The sequence below is a fragment of the Prunus persica genome, chromosome G2 (genome assembly GCF_000346465.2).
Source record: "Prunus persica cultivar Lovell chromosome G2, Prunus_persica_NCBIv2, whole genome shotgun sequence".
Classification (NCBI taxonomy): domain Eukaryota; kingdom Viridiplantae; phylum Streptophyta; class Magnoliopsida; order Rosales; family Rosaceae; genus Prunus; species Prunus persica.
In genome coordinates this window covers 26472590-26491060 of record NC_034010.1, presented here as the reverse complement: position 1 = coordinate 26491060, position 18471 = coordinate 26472590, and the positions used below count along the sequence as shown (strand labels likewise).

The 18471-nt window shown below is 36.2% G+C and overlaps 2 protein-coding genes and 1 pseudogene across 3 annotated transcripts; all 3 read right to left on the bottom strand.

Annotated features, from left to right (window-relative positions):
• On the bottom strand, positions 3262–4453 carry LOC109947445 (annotated as a pseudogene).
• On the bottom strand, positions 5262–8188 carry LOC18787635 (GDSL esterase/lipase CPRD49). Its single transcript, XM_007220469.2, has 6 exons — positions 7927–8188; positions 7628–7705; positions 7025–7165; positions 6676–6752; positions 6430–6579; positions 5262–5763 (listed from the first exon to the last, which is right to left on the bottom strand). Exons 1-6 carry the CDS (start codon positions 8035–8037, stop codon positions 5550–5552), a joined length of 771 nt encoding a protein of 256 aa, XP_007220531.1. The 5' UTR covers positions 8038–8188; the 3' UTR covers positions 5262–5549.
• On the bottom strand, positions 8903–14477 carry LOC18787290 (putative ABC1 protein At2g40090). Of its 2 annotated transcripts, none has more exons than XM_020558521.1 (12): positions 14256–14477; positions 13834–13988; positions 13508–13633; positions 13219–13314; positions 12974–13074; positions 12767–12803; positions 12274–12492; positions 11728–11839; positions 11053–11144; positions 10785–10964; positions 10460–10573; positions 8903–10082 (listed from the first exon to the last, which is right to left on the bottom strand). In XM_020558521.1, the coding sequence occupies exons 1-12, from the start codon at positions 14437–14439 to the stop codon at positions 9876–9878; spliced, it is 1623 nt and encodes a 540-aa protein (XP_020414110.1). In that variant the 5' UTR covers positions 14440–14477; the 3' UTR covers positions 8903–9875. The 2 variants fall into 2 exon arrangements, 1 of the variants encoding a protein (XP_020414110.1); XR_002270506.1 differs by having other exon boundaries at positions 10000–10082; positions 10192–10573.

Sequence of the window (18471 nt, the reverse complement as noted above, 5' to 3'; positions counted from 1 at the left end):
TACTACCGGACACGTGTCATGCTCACAATCCGCGTCCATGGTCCCACATCGGACATATGAGCATAGTACACACCTCCCAAGGCCTATATAAGAAGACCCCTATCCCCAAAAAGGGAGAGATCAGAACAAACGGTACGCTACCGATTGATCTGTCAGTTAACATTACTAAAACCGTACTTACTAAAGCATCGGAGAGCCTTCAGCCGGTACCACACCGGTACCTCAAGGACTTACCGAACGCGTCCTTTTTGCAGGTACTCACCCTTCCGAAGCAAGACGTCTTCCGAAGATAGTCACCTGCCGAAGGCATAATATAACTAAGTTGGCAAAACACGTGCCGAACCACTTTTTCGCATTCTTCTTTGAGAACTATGAATATTATGTAAGTTCTTTCTTAATATATAAGAAAAAAGAGAAATTATGTTAAATATATATCGTGGTGAAAGAAAAGAAAAATGTTTACCCAGAAAAAAGAATATATATATATATACACATGTTAATCGAGAGAAAGGGGCAAGCACGTTACTCTTTACTTGTTTGAAACCTGGGACGATATAAAACCTAGTGTAAATAGGATAATTAGAAATAGAGTGTTGCTAAACGAACCCTAAAATTAACTAAGTACACCCTATAATCTAAGTACACCCTAATATTTAAATCAAAATATAAAATTAACTAAGTACACCTTATTTAACTACCAAAAATACCATCGGTACACCCTAATATACCAATTCATCTCTCCAGTATAAGTTTTTTCACTGCCCCATTTTCTTTTTCTTGGCCTCCCTCTTTATTGAAAGCTGACTGAACCTAATGCAAAACATGTATCAGTGTTCACAATTTGAAGATTCTTCTGCTTTTGAATTGCTAGCAATACCAAGAAAACATCTAAACAGTAACTAAAGATCGACATTAATTCCCCAATTAAAAAGCTTTATTAGTATGAAACAGTCAAAGATCAATCAAGTGAATCAAGTCCACTACCCAGAAATCCAGCACTGAAAATGAACAAGTTGAATGGACAAAATCCTGCGCATGCATTTAGTAACCTACCACACAAAAAATGAACAAAAATCCAGTACTCCCTTGAAGCCATGACAACCCAAGAACACCCAGCATATACGATTTACATAAAAAAATATATATAAAAGAAAGAGAAAAAAAAAAAAACCAAACTTTAGTCCATCCCTTATTCTGATCTGAACTTGAAGTTGTATTGGAAATACAGAAGGGACCCTATAAACTTGGAAACTATCCTAAAGAAGATTCCTGATGATTTCCAGGAGATGTAATAACTTGATTTCTGGTGATTTTTAATAACTAATGATTTGGTAAATCGTAGCTTTCAAAGAATACAAAAAAATTATGAAATAGATGGTTCTAGTCGTTTGATTAGGGTTGAATATGGTGAATAAGGTGTACTTAATAAAATTACATTCGTTTCACAATTCAATATACCCTTTTTGGTCATTTTCTATTAGGGTAAATTGGTAATTCAATAATTAATTTGGCAATAGGGTGTACTAAGTTAATTTTAGGGTTCGTTTAGCAGCACTCTTAGAAATATGCATTAATTTATTTCCTAATATCGTAATAAAAGTTATAAGTGGGAACAAATATTTATTTTCGAATTTAATTGGATAATTAAATAATTATCCTAGCGTAATTAGGATCACTAGGAATATGCATTAATTTATTTCCTAGTTTGATTGGATTTCCAACATGCATTAATTTATTTCCTAATATCGTATTGAAAGTTATAAGTAGGAACAAATATTTATTTTCTAATTTAATTGGATAATAAAATAATTATCCTAGTGTAATTAGGATAAATAGAAATATGCATTAATTTATTTCCTAATTTAATTTGATTTCCAACATGCATTGGGGTTTAGGACGTTGAATTAAAATATTGGAAGATATCTATTTGTATATAAATAGAGGAGTTGGTTGAGCAATTGAAGACATATAACAAATATTTTCATCTCCAAAATCCGTACATTAGTCTTGATCAAGTGAACAACTTCTTGCGGATCCAGTTCCTAATGGACGCCTTACCCACCGAAATTCATCAAGTACCTCGACTTTTTCTTCTTTCTCCCTCTCCCTATGGCGAACATAGGATGTACCGATTGAAATACGATCGCAACGACTTATTGACAAAGAGCAAACATGCAATTGTTTCTCAGTTCAAGTCCATGGGTTCTTATTATGAGCACGATTTTGTTTTCGGCAACTTGTTTGGCTTTAAGAGGGATGATGTGAAGAATGGAAGATCATTCATCTTGGTGAATCCTTTTAAGGGAGAAGTTCTAATGCTCCCAACAACGAGTGACCTCTCCAAGTTCCACCTAATAGTCGCTACAGCAGTGATACTTATGGCATGGGATTTGATAATATCACCAACACCTACAAGATTGTACGTGTCTCCCGCCATCTAAAGGAGGATCACTAGACAATGGTGGCAGCTGAAGTTCTTGTATTGGGGACAAGCTCATGGCAAGAGTTACCCTCAGCTCCCCCTTGCTATCCATCTTGCGCTGTGGCAACATCTACACATGGAGCCGTGCATTGGTTGGTTAGTCGAGATCGCAAGTCTTCGGTACATGTACTTTCTTTTGACTTCAAGGGAGTTCTATTGGACTCCTCATCCCCTTGCCTTAAAGAAAAAGCCGAATCTTTCGTTTTTTGTTCACTTGCTTAATTTCAGGGGTTCTTTGGCCCTAGTGGATGTTTCTTCGTCAGATATAGAGATATGGGTATTGGTATTGAAAAATTATGATGATAGGAAGAAACATGAGTGGATGCTAAATTACAAAATATATATATATATGCACACCTCTTCGTCTTGGGACTCCTCCTTCTGGGGTTTTTCCACTTTGGCGAGTGGGAGCACGGTATATTTTTCCACGGGGAGAGCAGTCGTGGTGGAAGAAGTATATTATTTGTGGATCTAACACATAGGTCCATGAAGAGCGTACTACTTAAAGATAGACAAACTCGTATGATGATCCATAGCAGGGACGGACCTCTACTATGTACAACCTGGGCTATAGCCCAGGTTAGGTTTTTTCTTTTCTTAAAGTTAGTGTTAATGTTTAAGCCTATATGATGAAAAGTTGCTGACATTGTTAGTGTAAAATAGGCATTTTAAACAAATTAAATAAAAATGATATGTTCTCAAATTAAATTTACATGTATTTATGATTAATTCCATAAGCCTCCCTTAAGAATTTAGTCAAGCCTAAAATCTAACAGTTCAGTAAAGTAAATCTAGCCCGCCTCATTTTAAAATGTTGGGTCCGTCCTTGATCCATAGTTGTACCGATAATATGATTTCTCTAAAGAATTATGGGGATTTGGTTGAAGAAGAAGAAGAATGGCACTCAAAGGTTATTCTATGAGAGTGAGACTAGAGGAAGTTTGTGATCTTATTATTTCTATTTTATATTTTTCTTTTTTTAATATATCGGGAAATTTTTGAACTTCTGAACTCTTGTAACATTCATACAATATTTAACGCCATGGCCAATTAGTTACTGGTGTGTCAAGTAATAATAAAATAAGAATACAGTGTTTTTTCTTGTAATCAAAACACTGACCCAGCGAGTTTCTTATCAGTTTGATAATATCCAACATCACCACCAGTATCACTGACGTAATGATCACGTTTCATGCTTGTTATAAGTTAAGAACTCCTAATAAGTGAAGTGGGAGAGGCCCAGATTTCTTTGGCTCTCTGCAGTACTTCCCAAGCACAGGCTTAGCTGCCTCCATTTGAAAAGATTAATATGAACATGAACCATATCAAAATGTTCCAGCTAAATGGTGTCTAGGCATAAGTGGTACTCACTGCTTCTACTAAGTTTTAGTGTGGGATTGAAGGGAACAGGTGATGTATGACATGGGTTCCAATGTCATGATGGATGTTGTTGATCAATCCGTAGTCCCGATGGAGGGTTGTCAATCCTCCTCTTAGATAATAACTCCATTCCTGTCACGTCCAAAGACATTAATGTGAGAATGAGAGAATGAAGACTTATTGGTAGAGATTTTCATTTTCTGCCAATTATGTAGAAGCACAAGAAATAGAAAATACCCGCCATAGAGCTTACGCATTTGGCCCGGACCCATTACGAAAGACAGACCGACTAGCAGCGCAGCCATTGCTGACCAACAGGCAGTGGAGGTAATGATATTTTTCCTTTCATTTGGATCAAGATGAGAGCCACTCTTTCCTGGACTTCGACTCCACTGTGATTGAAAGAAATCAGCATCGTATACCCAATCAGAGAAAGAAATCCCCAAGCTCATTAATTATGTAAATAACTAAGAAGCAAGACAGAAGTCTCACCAGATAGAAAGGGTAAGCAAGCATAGGGAATGGCAAGGTGAACGTCAATGTCCGAGTAGCCTTATCCAAAGTCTTCTAAACTTTCTCAATTAACAGCATATCAGATGATGGATAGTACTAATTCAATGACTGAATGACTCAAAAGAGAGAACTAATATTTGTGTAAGGAACAATAGAAAATATAAATTTAGATTATAATATTTAAATATTTTGAATATATTACAATAGTATAGCCGCGCGGCTATACCATTTAAATACTCTCATACATTTAAATACAGCTATACTTTTTAAATACATTCGAATATTTAAACAGTCTTACCGTCCAGCTGTACTATTTAAAATTCAAAAGTGTATCATTTTTCGGAATTTTTGCTTTGTGCTATAAATTTTAACGTGACAATTTTGTCATATTATTGTAGGGTTTGGCACTAAAATACCACTTTAGCCCATTAGGCTACAGTTATTTCTTTAATTATTTTATTTATACAAGCGATATTGGAGAATATCCGATACGTCCCATTCTAATTTCCGACTATTAGCCCATTGAGCTAGAGTTATTTCTTCAACTTTTAAAATATATTTAGCTATATTGTTTAAATATATTCGAATTCATGACAATCAAAATTTCTGAGCATTAAAATCGTAAAATATATATATACTTCCTTCTTTATGTATTTGAGTGTGATTGAGTAGTAGTTGTGAGTTGTCTCTTTCCCTCTCCCATATATATTTCTCAGACTCTAAACCTAGAAGAAACTAGGGAGGAGAGTTATGTTTTTGTTGGGGGTTAAAAAGAGTAAATACCAGCAACTCTTTTTAGGACATGGAAAATTAGATTCAAAACGCATTCATGGAGTGGCCTACCACTTCGGAACACTAAAGTCAGAAACCAGCAAAAACAGGAAGAAAAAAAAAAATAATAATAATAATAAATCGAATTATTGAAATTACTATTCCCCAGTAGCACTGGTACCATTATCAATGTGTTAAACGATGGAGAAAGCCCAAAGCTTACAAATGAAGTCGTTTACTAAATTATAGCTAACATTGAGGCTACTAGAAACAATTGCTAAATAAAAATAATAAATAAAATTCATGGACCTTTCACAAACTCTTTCATTAGTTTTAGTGTTCCATGCAACAATAGATACTTCTATCTTCTATTCAAGCACAGGTGGAACATTGACTCTCCGAACTAGTCCCACTGAATCTCCCTATAAAAAGTCCAGCTGGAGGGATTTAATGTTGTCTTTCCATCAGCAGCAACAAGATCATATGGTGAATCCTCTGCAAATTCTAATGGCATGGATTTCCAGTGTAAGCTTGGCTTCCAGTCAGCTTCCCTCAGTACCTTCAGTATCTCTTCCACCACTATTTTGCTCCCTTCAGCAGATAAATGAATCCCATCTCTGGAAAAGATAAGCAAGATCGAGTTTCTTTATATGCCGGGAAATAAGATACTAATTGAAACTACATGAAACATTAGCTGATAGATTTAGTTCAGTATAAACGTCCATAATGACACCTTCAAAGACATATCTTAACATCAGTCAATAGATTTCATCCCTACTTCACATTGCTACAAATCCTATGCCTAAGATCATCTGAAAGTTACCCACAACGGATGGAGGAATGAAGCCTTCTCTCTGGAGAGAGGACATTAAACATTTTTTCCCTCAAATAGATGGATCAAATAATATTGTACGAGCTATTGACTGAAAAACAAACACTCTTCACAACTGAATCAAAGAAGGGTCACAAGTCTGCTTAAAAGGGTTTGATTATGTGCCAGATAGGCACACCTGTAGCCAGATGCCTGCGGTCTGCAGGTGTAATGGCAATCAACCATAAAGATTATGGCTAATTATCAGTATAATCATCACTCCAGGAATAAATTACCGCTTTAGTAAAACCCCACTAGCAACACAAGGTGTGTGAGGAAACAAAGATATAAGGTACAAGAAAAAACTAAAGTAATAGGCAGGGCAATTGATGATTTAAAAGCTATATAATGCAAATGTCAAAGTTGAGCGTATTAGCAAAAATGAGAGAGCAATATGGCCAAGTTAACTTACGTAAAACAAGCGTTCAACCAGTCATCTGTTTTCTGAAATGCAGTAAAAAGATCAACAACCTTGATATCCATTTCCTGGCACAGCTTTATACAAGCTTCCGAATACTGTTGGCATAACTCGTTTGTTCTTACTATCTCGCTGAAAATCCCGCTGTTTTCAAAGAGGAAAAACAAGAATTTCCAATGGGAATTGTGTCATAGACATATGCAAAGATAAACTGTAATTACAAGAGTGGCATCCGAGCACCTTGTACTTCCACGAATTATCGCCTCATTCACAGGAGGACAACTAAGAAAAATGGTGCGTGTTGAGGCTGAAAGGCTCTGCTTTCAAATATATATGTGTTAGAATGCATTAAATTATTCTCAGTTAGATATGCGAGCAGGATACTCTCATTTCAGGATGGCCCTACAGGAAACCTATTTGCAACAAAACCAGAATTGAATTATTGCAACTACATATGAAAACATGTGTTTTTCATTATTCTTGATAATGAATCAAATTCATCTTCAAAAGTTCAAGAGTCATCCCTTTCGGGAATCTATAGCTCTAATTAACGGAAACACTGAATTATTTTGATTGTGAAAAAAAGTACCTTGACATGACTTGCAATCTTTCTCATGTTGTCAATGTATTCAGGAAGTGGTACATGAGGGCCTAGGCCCGATGAATGAGACCCCATAGAATCATTACCGCCAAAATATACAATCACCAAAGAAGGTTGCACAGCAGCATCCTAGAATAAGAACACAAATGCATCGGTCGAGTCGGAGCACGATGTGTACATTATTAAAGCCTAAATAATTGACTAGAAAAGAAATAGCCTAAACAAAGAAAAATCTAAGTTCGCAATCTTATAATACACAAAAGGATGCGACTTACTATTGACCGAATCACCAGACAAACAATCTAGTTTGCACATGTTAAGTTCTTACAAAACATTACAATCAGAAGAAACGTCACCAGACACATAATACTTAATGTTGGTGAATTTATCTTTCGATCCAACACAACACAACACAACCCATCTCGTGTTTCTCTTTGACAAAGATTTTATTTGTTTATCATTGTTCTCCAAAGATGCTAACATTACAATTATTGTATGATATTCTAATACTTCCAATAATTATATTATAAAGAAACTTGATCAAGCACATAGTGAAAAGAATATTATTTCCAGCTGATGAAAGCATAATACCTTGGGGAAAACTTGATCTAGGACCTCTACAGCTCGCCGTGAATTCCAACCAAAGTAACCACGCAACAATATGTCTGCCTGAAACAAATAAAAAACCCAACAAGATGGGATGAAACAATTAAAATTTAGAATGAGATTTTGAAAACCAAGTGAACCATTTCTAAGAAAGAGCCTTTAAAGATGAGAAATTTGATAGCTAGGTATGAAGTTTGACAGGGAAAAATCGAAACTTGAAAGCAACATTAAAACGACCCAAGTGAGAAAAAACAGGGGTAGAGACAGAGAGTGAGAGACAGAACTCGACGAGAGTAGATGTCAGAGAGAATGGCACCCCAACCGCCGTGGTCGTAGCTCATCTGGACTATGGAGGATCCGAACAGAACAAACAGAGGCCTCGCCGGTCCCACCATCTCTCTCAGTCTCTCTAAAAGCTAAGCGGTTGAATCACTGGACTGGGTGGAGAAGAATGTTAGGATGAACAGTACCACTACCACCTGCACCTGGGTGGGAGCTCCTAATATTCTTTTCTTTTCTTTTCTTTTCTTTTCGTTTGTAGTTATATATAAAAGGAGTGGCATTGCCACATTGCCATGATAATATGACGTACGGTTTTGGTATTATGGTTGGCCATTGACCAGAAACAAATTAAATATGATAAAATAAAATAATATTTTAATTCACAATTGGAGTTAAAAGTTAATATTCTTCCCTCACATTGCAAAAGGTAGGCAACTTTTCAAGCTTTCACTAATTTAACCGTCGAAGAATCATTGATAGGACTGCATGAAATCACACCCTAAGCAATCAGCCAATGGAAATCCACACAAAGCATAATTATTTTATTATTTTATAAAGCCAACACTTGAGATGTAGCCTCTTGCCATTCCGGAAAATACTTCCCTCCTTATCATGTAAGTAGAAATTTTTATATTTTTATTAATAGTAGTGTGATATGTATAAATAAAAAATAAGTAGAAATTCTTATATTTTTATTAATAATAGTGTGATATGTATACATAAATTTTTTATTTATGAATTATTTTTACATAATATATATGTCAAATTGTTATTTACAGACAGAGACAAACAATATCCTATATCAAATACCTTGTCCCTTGGAAAATAAATAAAGTTGGAGATAGAAAGGGCGTAGGTGTGTATGGAGAAGGTGAAAGCTGGTAAATACTAAATAGGTCACCAACTTCGCTGACCAACTACCCATTCACATTTAATGTACCTTATGACTTGTTTTTTTCTTTTTACCTTTTTTTTTAATTAAAAAAAATCTGTTTTTGATGGGGACTTGTTTATATTCACGTACCAACTATTAACCAGCCAATAAATGAACAAAGATTTGATCATTCATTGGCTTTCAATACCCACCGTCAGATAAGGCCTCTCATATAGTATTTTTTCAGCTAGGCAAAAGTTAAATGGAATGCAATCGGGGTTCGAATTGGACAAGTATAACATGAACCCATGAAGGTGTCCCTTTCTCCTTAAGTTTTCATGGGAGGTGATTTAATTCCATGAAGGGTGAAAGCAAAGTTTGCAGCTTTCGTCGTTAAAGTTCACTATCCAAAATGTACCATAATAATACACACCCAACCAAGAATTTATCAGCAAACAAAAGTAGAAGTAGACAATAGTTTAGTAGATTGGACAACCATCGGAAAGGGACAATAAAGCCTACCGGAATTAATAAGCCAACCACCACCAGAAGAGACATATTCCATCTTGTTCCCAGCTATTCTATTCTTGCCCTGAATAAGGAAAGGTTTACCTGAGTCTGCAACCAAACAAACCCTTTGGTTATGGGGGGCAAATGGCGCATAGCATACCCGATGCATGTGTGATTTTCGATGACCAGAGGAAGAGGTTATGATATAACTCATATCAGTTCAAAAGTCTAAAAGTTCTCTCTGCGTATAAGTACATAACTAATATCTCTGATGCCCAGTGTCCATACAGTTCTCCCTTGATGGGGGTTCTATAAAATTGATCAGATCCAGAGAACATTGAGAGTAATTATGCATAAAAGAAAAATGATACAATACATTTCATTTATTCCTTCCGATGCCTTGAAAAAATCGTCTATCAATCCATGATCGGAGACCCTGTGTGTAATGGAGAGGCTTGATCTATGGAGACAATGAATGTGTGTGCCCATTTTTGGGTGACGAACAAAGAAATAATTATAGTTTCCTTAGTTTGTGAGTTATAGAAATTGAGTTTGTGCAGTACTTTTTCAGTTTCTCCAAGACAAAGATTTCCTGCCTTGTAGAAGCCACAAGGCTACTTGCATTGTAAAAAGTCGAGCTTCCAACAGAATTTTGTCTAACCAAGCACTCAACCAATGCAGGAAGGATCTCTTTTGTGATAGCTTTGCCTCAATGACTGCTTCAGAAGAAACCCTTCCAATGATCATGAATGTCTCAAGAGAAGGTACCTGCAACTGTTTGAGAAGCATTTCAGGTTCAAGGTCAAAAGTCAAAAATTAAAAGTAGAAGACAGCTCAAACTATGGAGACAATAAAAACCCTTATCGACTGAAATCCGACTCACAGGATGTGACAAAATTTGATACAACTTCAGAAAGCCATATAGTTAAACTCTGCAGCTACAAAATGGGGCACATAAATGATTGGGGTATCGAGCCAGATACATGCTCTATTCCAACCACTCACACATTGTCAGGACGTTGACATACATCTTAGGTAGACAGCAAAAAAGGCTACAAGTACTCACAACAGCAAGTTGAAAAACAAGCTTATCTTACTATAATCAGGTTTTCAATGGTCACAGCACTAAAAAGGTAATAGCAAAGTAATACCAGAGCATTGCTAACTGATCGTAAACAATCATTTGTCTTCAGCATTAAAAGAATCACGCGTGGCAGCCTCCTCAAAAGCTCTGAGATTTGAGAGAAATACTGAGAAGCATACATCTGGCAGACAAAACATTAAGGTACGTTTAAACAGGTGAAAGTGATAAACTATCATTTAGACACCATCCACATCAACAAGAGTTTTAATTGCGAGGAGTACAAGGCTCCTCACTGAGGTTAGAACTGAATCAGCAACATTGTAACAGCATATAACTCAGGTCTCAAAAATTACAAACATCGTCAAAGCACTGAACCCATTGCAAGAGCTCACCTGCAGTTCCGAACGGTCACTTTCGCTGCCCTGTATAACCAAATGATCAACAGCTGGGTCAATGACCCTATTCCAAGGCCTCATAGTAAGAATCCCTGCAAATAATGCATACAAATCCTCTCCAGCACCTAATTTTGCACTATTTTCTTTTATTGCATTGGCATCAGCAAAAATCAAAGCCTGCAACAATCATAACAACATAGAGAACACAGCAAAGTGAGTTGCTACAATATGGAAGAAAACTATTCCAAGAAAAGCAATGGTGTACCTTCCACAGTTTAGCATAGTTAGTTCTGGTCTCAAAGTCAAGCTCTTTATACAGACCGTGGTCTAGAAGTATCAACTGTGGTTTTTTCTTGCCTGTCCATGAGAAGGTGGGGAAAAACTATTTGAGTTGGGCATGGTCTACAAAATGTTCCAAATAATAAAACAAAGCTCAATGGGCACAATATCCACCAACTGTATGAGTACAACAGAGATGTAATACACTTCACATTCAAGTCAACAACATCAGATTCTACATGGAGTTCTGAAATAATATTTATCAGGGTTTAGAGAACATAGAGACTTGAATTTTCAACTACTGATGACCTGGCTATATTATGCTTCATACTTATGACCACAAAGTGCATCTACTTATGACAAACTATCACTATCACAGTAAGTTTTCAAAACCCAAATATGATTGAAAACACACAAATACTACCAAACAAGTTTTTTCAGCAGTATTGTAGTCATCCTCGTGATTCAGATGCTTAGCACGATAAAGATATCATGAAAGATGATATGCCAACTTGCTCTCAGAAAAGCGCAGTGGGTATTATAATTGCATAAAAGCCAGGCTACGGTTTACTTTCGGTTGTGATCACTAAAAAGTAAAAGTAAAATAACATTACTATAAAAATTCTCAAATGATAACCTCAACAATGCAGGAGAGTCTCACCTAGAATGCTCTTTCCACTATAAGGCAGAGGACGGACTAACAAGTTGGCAGCATGTGGGTCACAATGCACAAACCCATGTTTGAACATCATTTCTGCAAAAGTTTCACTAACCTGCATGAAGTACATCAATTCTTAGTTTCTTTTCTTGCACAACTTGGTCAGAATATATCCTCTCAAGGAAAGTGAAGCACATATAATGAAAACATAAAGGGGGCACAGGAGTCCAAAACCAGCCTTTACTGAGGGTCTATCTATTTAGCTTCAACCTTCAACAGTAGACCCGAGGATTCGAGCAAAAGGAAAAAAGAAAAAAGAAAAGAAACTCATAGACCCAACGTTGTGGTTCCAATGTCCTAATACCTTAATTCATTTTGCACAGTCAAATCAATTTGCACTATTATATAATCTACTGTTGTAGTCAACTGATGATGAAAGGGATCTTTAAGAAGCAAATGTAATTCTGAATGAAACCAAACAATTTTTTTAGAAAACATGATTGTCTAAATATAGATTGTCAGAATTTGACATGAAGCTCATGGACTTACTAATCTTGCAACTTCATCAGGTCGAATTCCAAGTCTTTTAATGGTCTTCACATCATTTACTTCTGCGCCATCCATAAATTCCATGGTTAACAACTTTGAGGTACTTAGATTCCAATACACCTTTGGTGCATATACATAAGCTGCAATATGAGGAGAAAGCTTCTGAAAGTTTTCCAAGCATTTCTCACTGTTCTGGGCCTCGTTTATGAAATCTAGTTCCTGATTGTCACAATCACATATGATCAAATGTCAAGAAAGCTACTGAAAATACTAGGTAACACATATTTGTAGTGATAGAGAACTACTTCATGGTTAAGATGAGGTCCAAAGTCCACATGTTTTCTCGATCACTGGCATATTAAGAAAAGACCTTTGTGCCAATAGAAACTTACGAACATATAAACATTTTAGACTAATAGACACATAATGTGGACAGATTTCTACAAGTTTACAAAGAATCCAATCAAGGGTGTGAGATATTTAAGCAACTTGCCTTTGGTAAACTTTCACGCATCTCAGCAATCAACCACCTGTTAATGAAAGTAGGAATTAAAAAACAGCAACAATTACCACAAAATCTTTCATTTCTAAGCATGTAAACAAGATATATGCTTTGTCAGCAAGTCGAACATGGTAACATTTTCATTAATAAGAAACTAATCAAGACAATTAACATGTATGAAAGCTTTGGCAGAACTACCTGTAATCAAAAGAAGGGAAAATCCAGTGTAGGGTGTTCACAATAAAATCCACAGTAGCACAGTCGGCAGCTGCAGTATCTGTCATGTGAGTGTGCTGAACCTAAAAGTTGAAAATTATTTGGACAGAGAAAGGAAACTCTAATAAGAAAGATGCATGTTTTAAAATTTTGAATAAATCTGAATGACTACTTGGTTGCACCTAGCAGTAAAAACCCTTATTTGAGTTAAAATTGACAACTGGGACCTTCACAGCCACTTTTTTGCCATCATGATTGCGAGCAACATGGACTTGTGCAAGGGAAGCACTTGCTATTGGAACAGGATCAAATTCAGCAAAAATCTACATTCAAAAGGCTTATCTCAGAACACGAACAAAACCTCTGTGAAAATTCATCAAAGCGAAAACAATTGAAATTCATCAAAGCAAAAAATTATCAAGTAGCTGATAGGGAATTGAGCATTTAAGTGAGCTTAAACAGCATGTTTGCACGTATGGGATACTAAGATAAACACGTACAACCAAGATTACATACTTTATCAGGTGTATCTCCAAGCTCTTTCTTGACGACCTCACACACTTGTTCGTATGAAGAAACTGGACATTTGTTCAACATGGAATCCCTCATTGTCTGTACATACTCTTGGGGTACCAAGTATTCCTGTATAAAATTGAATCAACACAATAACCAATCAGCTTCAATTGCTTTCAATCAAGACATACTGTTCTGATGAGAAATAAGCTAGCTCTACCCTAGCTCATTTCAAATTCAACATAAAACACATAATTACAGTAGTTACATTTCCATTTTCTGTATATATAATTAACAGAGCATATTTCTTCAAGAATTTGAAAGCATACCAGCTGTCCAAGGTGTTGACCGAGCTTGATATATATGCCTCCATTGCTGAAACATAATTCTTGAAGTTTACGTGCAGACCTCAGGTGAACTTCATGCTTAGTTTTTTCCCTCTCACTGCTTCCTTCAGGCAGTCCCCACAGTGAATACTCATAATCTAACCACAAAGAAATCTGAAACTCAATTAGAATCTAATTTTCACTTAAATTTAATGAATCTGATGCAACTAACTTTAAAACAACACAAAAGGTCAGAATTAAGCTAAAGCTAAGGCTAAGGCTTTCCACAAAAAGAAAGTTAAAGCTAAGGCACATAATGCTCGACTGATTGTAATGCTAGAACGATGGCGTATTGTGAACCCTAAACGCTAATATTGAGCATTGCTTGAAGGAAATGGAGAGTTTATGGGGTGAAGTGAGAGTACCGAAGGCGATGGCAGTGGCTGTCATGGCGTCGCGAATAAGGCGAGGGGGAACGGTTGTGTAGAGCTTCAAAGTCATGGAGGGGTCGTCGGAGGTGGCGACGTTCGCCGCCGCTCCGCCGCCGATGAGCGCGGCCGCCGACAGAGCGAGCTTCGTTCGAGCGCCCCATAAGGATCGCGTGGCCATGTCGTTGGGCACGTCGCGTTGCAAAAAGAGGCGAAGGCCGCGAGGGAAATTAATAGAATATAGAAGGTTCGCAACGGTGACGTTTGTTATAAACGGGTTGGGTTTAGTTAGTTTTGGGTTGTGTATAAGATTTAAAATTGAATTTGGGCTGATCTTGGTTTATAGACAGCCCAAGTGAAATTCTGAGTTTAGAAGGACATGTCATTTAGTATTAAGGAGCTGGCTCCTTATGGAAGGAAAAATAATGTATCCTACAGTGGTTTAAGAGCTTTCGGGGTATTCTTTTCTTATAAGTCGGTTTTTATGGATGAATTCTACTCATAGGCTCTTAATAATTGAATATAAGTTAGGTTTCACCACGCAATTGGGCCTGACTCCACAAAAAATGGCGATCTATAGGCTAGATTAAGATTATCGATATTTTGTATTGGCATAATGTCACTAGTAAATGAGTTCGTGTCAAAGGAAGGAATGGGCTTACCATTGGGCTAGTATCGATAGAGTGGGCCAAAAAGGACATTGGGTACGAAAGTATGGTTGAATGTTAGGATTCAATATCCTACATTGGAAAAATAACATATCGTATAGCAATTTAAGAGCTCTTAAACACCTTCCTTTATAAATTAATTTTTATGGGAAAGTTTTACTCATGGGCTCTAAACAATTGATATAGAAGAATGAGCCAGTATTTAACATTGATTTATAAGTTGGGAAAATAAAAAGAATTCTATTTCCATCCAAGTGTTTTTTGGATATCCACCCCCAACTTGTTTGTCCAAATTTATCAACTCTCAATCTTCGTCAGTTTGATGAAGAGTGCCTAGGCATCTTTAAAAACATTACATACCCCATTATTTGCTAAATAATTTGAAAACGCCTTCCCTCCAAAATTATTGCATACCCCTATATGAATGACAAAAGGGCATGACAGAGCCAGCCAGGTTTGTCTTTTTTCCATTCTTATCTTATCTTTGCCATCGTATTTTAAAATCTTTAAAACAAAAGGAAGGATTATATAACCCAAAAAAACATTAACAACAGGCCACATATTTCCTGACTCATGCGTGACCTAATCCCTCCCCTACTCTCTGCATTATAATATTTTACGCAACATGTTCATATCCACACTCAAAATTCGTGTCCATCGCTCCATGCGTACACCTTTCCACACTAAATTAACAGCAAATAATCAAGAAAATGGTAAGTTGCGCGACATGCCACATCCCGCCTTTGCTTTTTCTAGAAAATGTCTATAATATTTATTATTATTATTATTATTATAAACTAATTTAACTTAACATCCCATCCAAATCAAAAATTTCCGCGTGCTGTACGCGTATGTGCATAAATATGACCCCATTCTGTATTAAGCCAAGGGCCACACCTCATTTTTCTAGAGGGGGACATGCTTTTCATTCTTTTTTGCGTGTTGTAGACAACTCCGAGGCTTGTACGTGTTTGGCCAATGTCACCAATTAATTACAAATGTGAATAGATATCTACAAAAGTCAATCTCAATGTTCTGGAACAATGTGTAGGGGCAAATTTACGTTAGTTACGCTCGCAATACATAATTATTAAATTTCACGTAAGTAATAGACGCTAACAAAACCCGTATCACGAAAATACCTCATTGGACAATCACAATGTGAAAAACTTGAAGAAGTATTGGTTTGGGCTTTTGGCTGAGAATCTTTCAGATGCCCACAAAGTCAATCTTACTGGTGTTGTTTATTTATGGTATCATTTGTATGTAAGCTACCTATGATTAATGCCTGCCTTGTGATTCCTTCCGGAACAATGTTTGATGTGATTCTCTCTCTCTCGGTCATTGTAATTGTGGCAGTACATTTCAATTTCCAATCTCATAGGGTGGGAAGGTCCCCCTTTTGTTTCATAGTGCACAAACGCGGATTTTCGTGGAATCGGATTCCAAACGTTGTCGTGTCCCATGCATTTTCATGAAATGTCATCTGGAAACCTACAAACTAGTTATGTAGCCAACCGACAAATAATAACTCAAGTGCGAAGTAAATTTCAACGATGCGGTAACGTGTTATAATATAGGTGAATGTGAAATTTATATATAGTACAAGAATTAGTGATGAAGATTAATATTTTTAAAAAGGACCAGTATAGGATTAAGAAAAAAAAAACTAAAAATGATGGTTGACGAGGGAAAGAATAGTGGTTGATGGAATTAAGGAATGGTGGTTAGATTAAAAAACAAATGACAATGATATTTTCTTTAATGCACTATTTAAATGGCCATGCCAAACAATGGCATTTTCAACATTACAACGCTACAAAATAGAGTATAATAAGAAAAATTTAGCACAAAATTTATGATTAAGCACCAAATGTCGCATTACCAAGTTGTTTTCACGGGCCACACACACATGATGTCGTTCTAGAATCTAGCCATTGATTTTCTGCCATTTGACTCAATATCTCCAACCAAAGGCGGCTCCAAATACCAAATGCCCATATATATATATATTCTAGTCATACTTGACCACTTCCCCTTCGACAACCCCAACCAAACCAGACCAACACACTTGGATGATTCATAAATATGAACCAACGGTTTACGCTTTTGACAAAAAAAACTAAATTAAGGCTACTTCCACCAAGCAAAAGCCAGATTTGTTTCCTTTAAATTTTGCTCTTACGTAAAAGTGGCTTGGTCCTTATCCAGTATTCATATATATATATATATATATATATATATATATATATTTGACCACGACATCTAATCCATGTGAAAACCAGTGACGTAGTTTAATTTAATTTTCTTTTGACTAGTTGGAGGAGCAGACTGCGGCATGAGAGTGGTTTTAACGCGATCCCACGCAATCAAAAGGTCACTTAAGATTTGTTCTATCAGGGAGAGAGAGGTGCGATGATGCCAAGATGAAGGTGTTTAATCTGGTACTTTTAAATTGGATACCCTTTTTGCAGTATGTATATATATATATATATATATATATATATTAAACAGTTGTCATCGTTCACATATATATTTACTCTGAAGCTCATATTCACAGTATGATAATATAATAAGTTTTACTCTCACGAATTTTAATAATGTCTAAACTTGTATTCCGAATTAATTTAAAGTTAGGTTGCAATTAATACTAGCTTTTTTGTGTTTTGTGCCACATTACAAATTAAGATTTGTTTTAGTTTTAGTGCTTTGCATTACATTTTGGTGCAGAATATAGTTAGTTGCAAAACACTGTTGTGCCATATGCTGATTAAACTGACTGAAATTTCAAATTTCAACTTCAATTCCCAAAACAAATGTCAAGATTCAGAGAACAAAGAACACTATTTCTGCATGTGGTAAAATACCAGTCAACAAAATGACCTACCTAAATATAGCCACTCACCTCACTTACCGCCAGGGTCCCAATATAAAATCAAATTCAAAAAAAAAGCACACGTTGCTATTGGTGTTGGGTTGCTCTCAAATGTTAGGTAAGACACCGTTGATAAACAAATCTTTATAATCTTAAAAAACAAAAAAGCAAACAAAGCTCGAAGCTGGCATGTGTTTCATTCATAACGCAAAGCTGCTGGGCAGCTGAAGCAAGTTGGCCTTATTTACAAACAGCTGGAGGACAAAAATTCGGTTCATCTCGGTGGCTTCTCCAAATTGCAGGCCATGTTATTATTTACAGAATATACTTTACTAGCCGTTGGCTGAGGAATCTCATAAGTCATCACCAACCACGCCACCGCAGAGGCACTCAAATAGTACTGACTGCATCTGCATATAGCTAGATTAGGTGCATCATTGTTGGCAATGGATATTAGGGTTTTTTTGAATTTATTTACCGAAGTTCCTAATGCCAACGTGACATTGCATATTTTATTGCTCAATTTGCCTAACTTTTGCAGGAGAGATTAATTAGATTGATTTATTATTTTATTTTTTTTGGGGGGTTAAAGATGGGATTGGTTTATTATCAGTATGACCCAACTACCAAATATTCTAACCACAACGTTAGAAAATAAATATACAATTGT

Bases quoted from the DNA above. Each gene is read 5' to 3' on its own strand.
- LOC18787635 (XM_007220469.2), bottom strand. From the start codon at position 8,037: ATGGTGGGACCGGCGAGGCCTCTGTTTGTTCTGTTCGGATCCTCCATA. The intron at 6,753-7,024 runs GTACTTTTTTTC...ATTTGAAAGCAG, and splicing joins AGATTGCAAGTCATGTCAAG to AGCCTTTCAGCCTCAACACG. The intron at 5,764-6,429 runs GTAAGTTAACTT...TATCTTTTCCAG, and splicing joins TGGTTGAACGCTTGTTTTAC to AGATGGGATTCATTTATCTG.
- LOC18787290 (XM_020558521.1), bottom strand. From the start codon at position 14,439: ATGGCCACGCGATCCTTATGGGGCGCTCGAACGAAGCTCGCTCTGTCG. The intron at 13,315-13,507 runs GTATGTAATCTT...TTTTGAATGTAG, and splicing joins TTGGAGATACACCTGATAAA to ATTTTTGCTGAATTTGATCC. The intron at 10,083-10,459 runs GTATTACTTTGC...CTTCTCAAACAG, and splicing joins GATCAGTTAGCAATGCTCTG to TTGCAGGTACCTTCTCTTGA.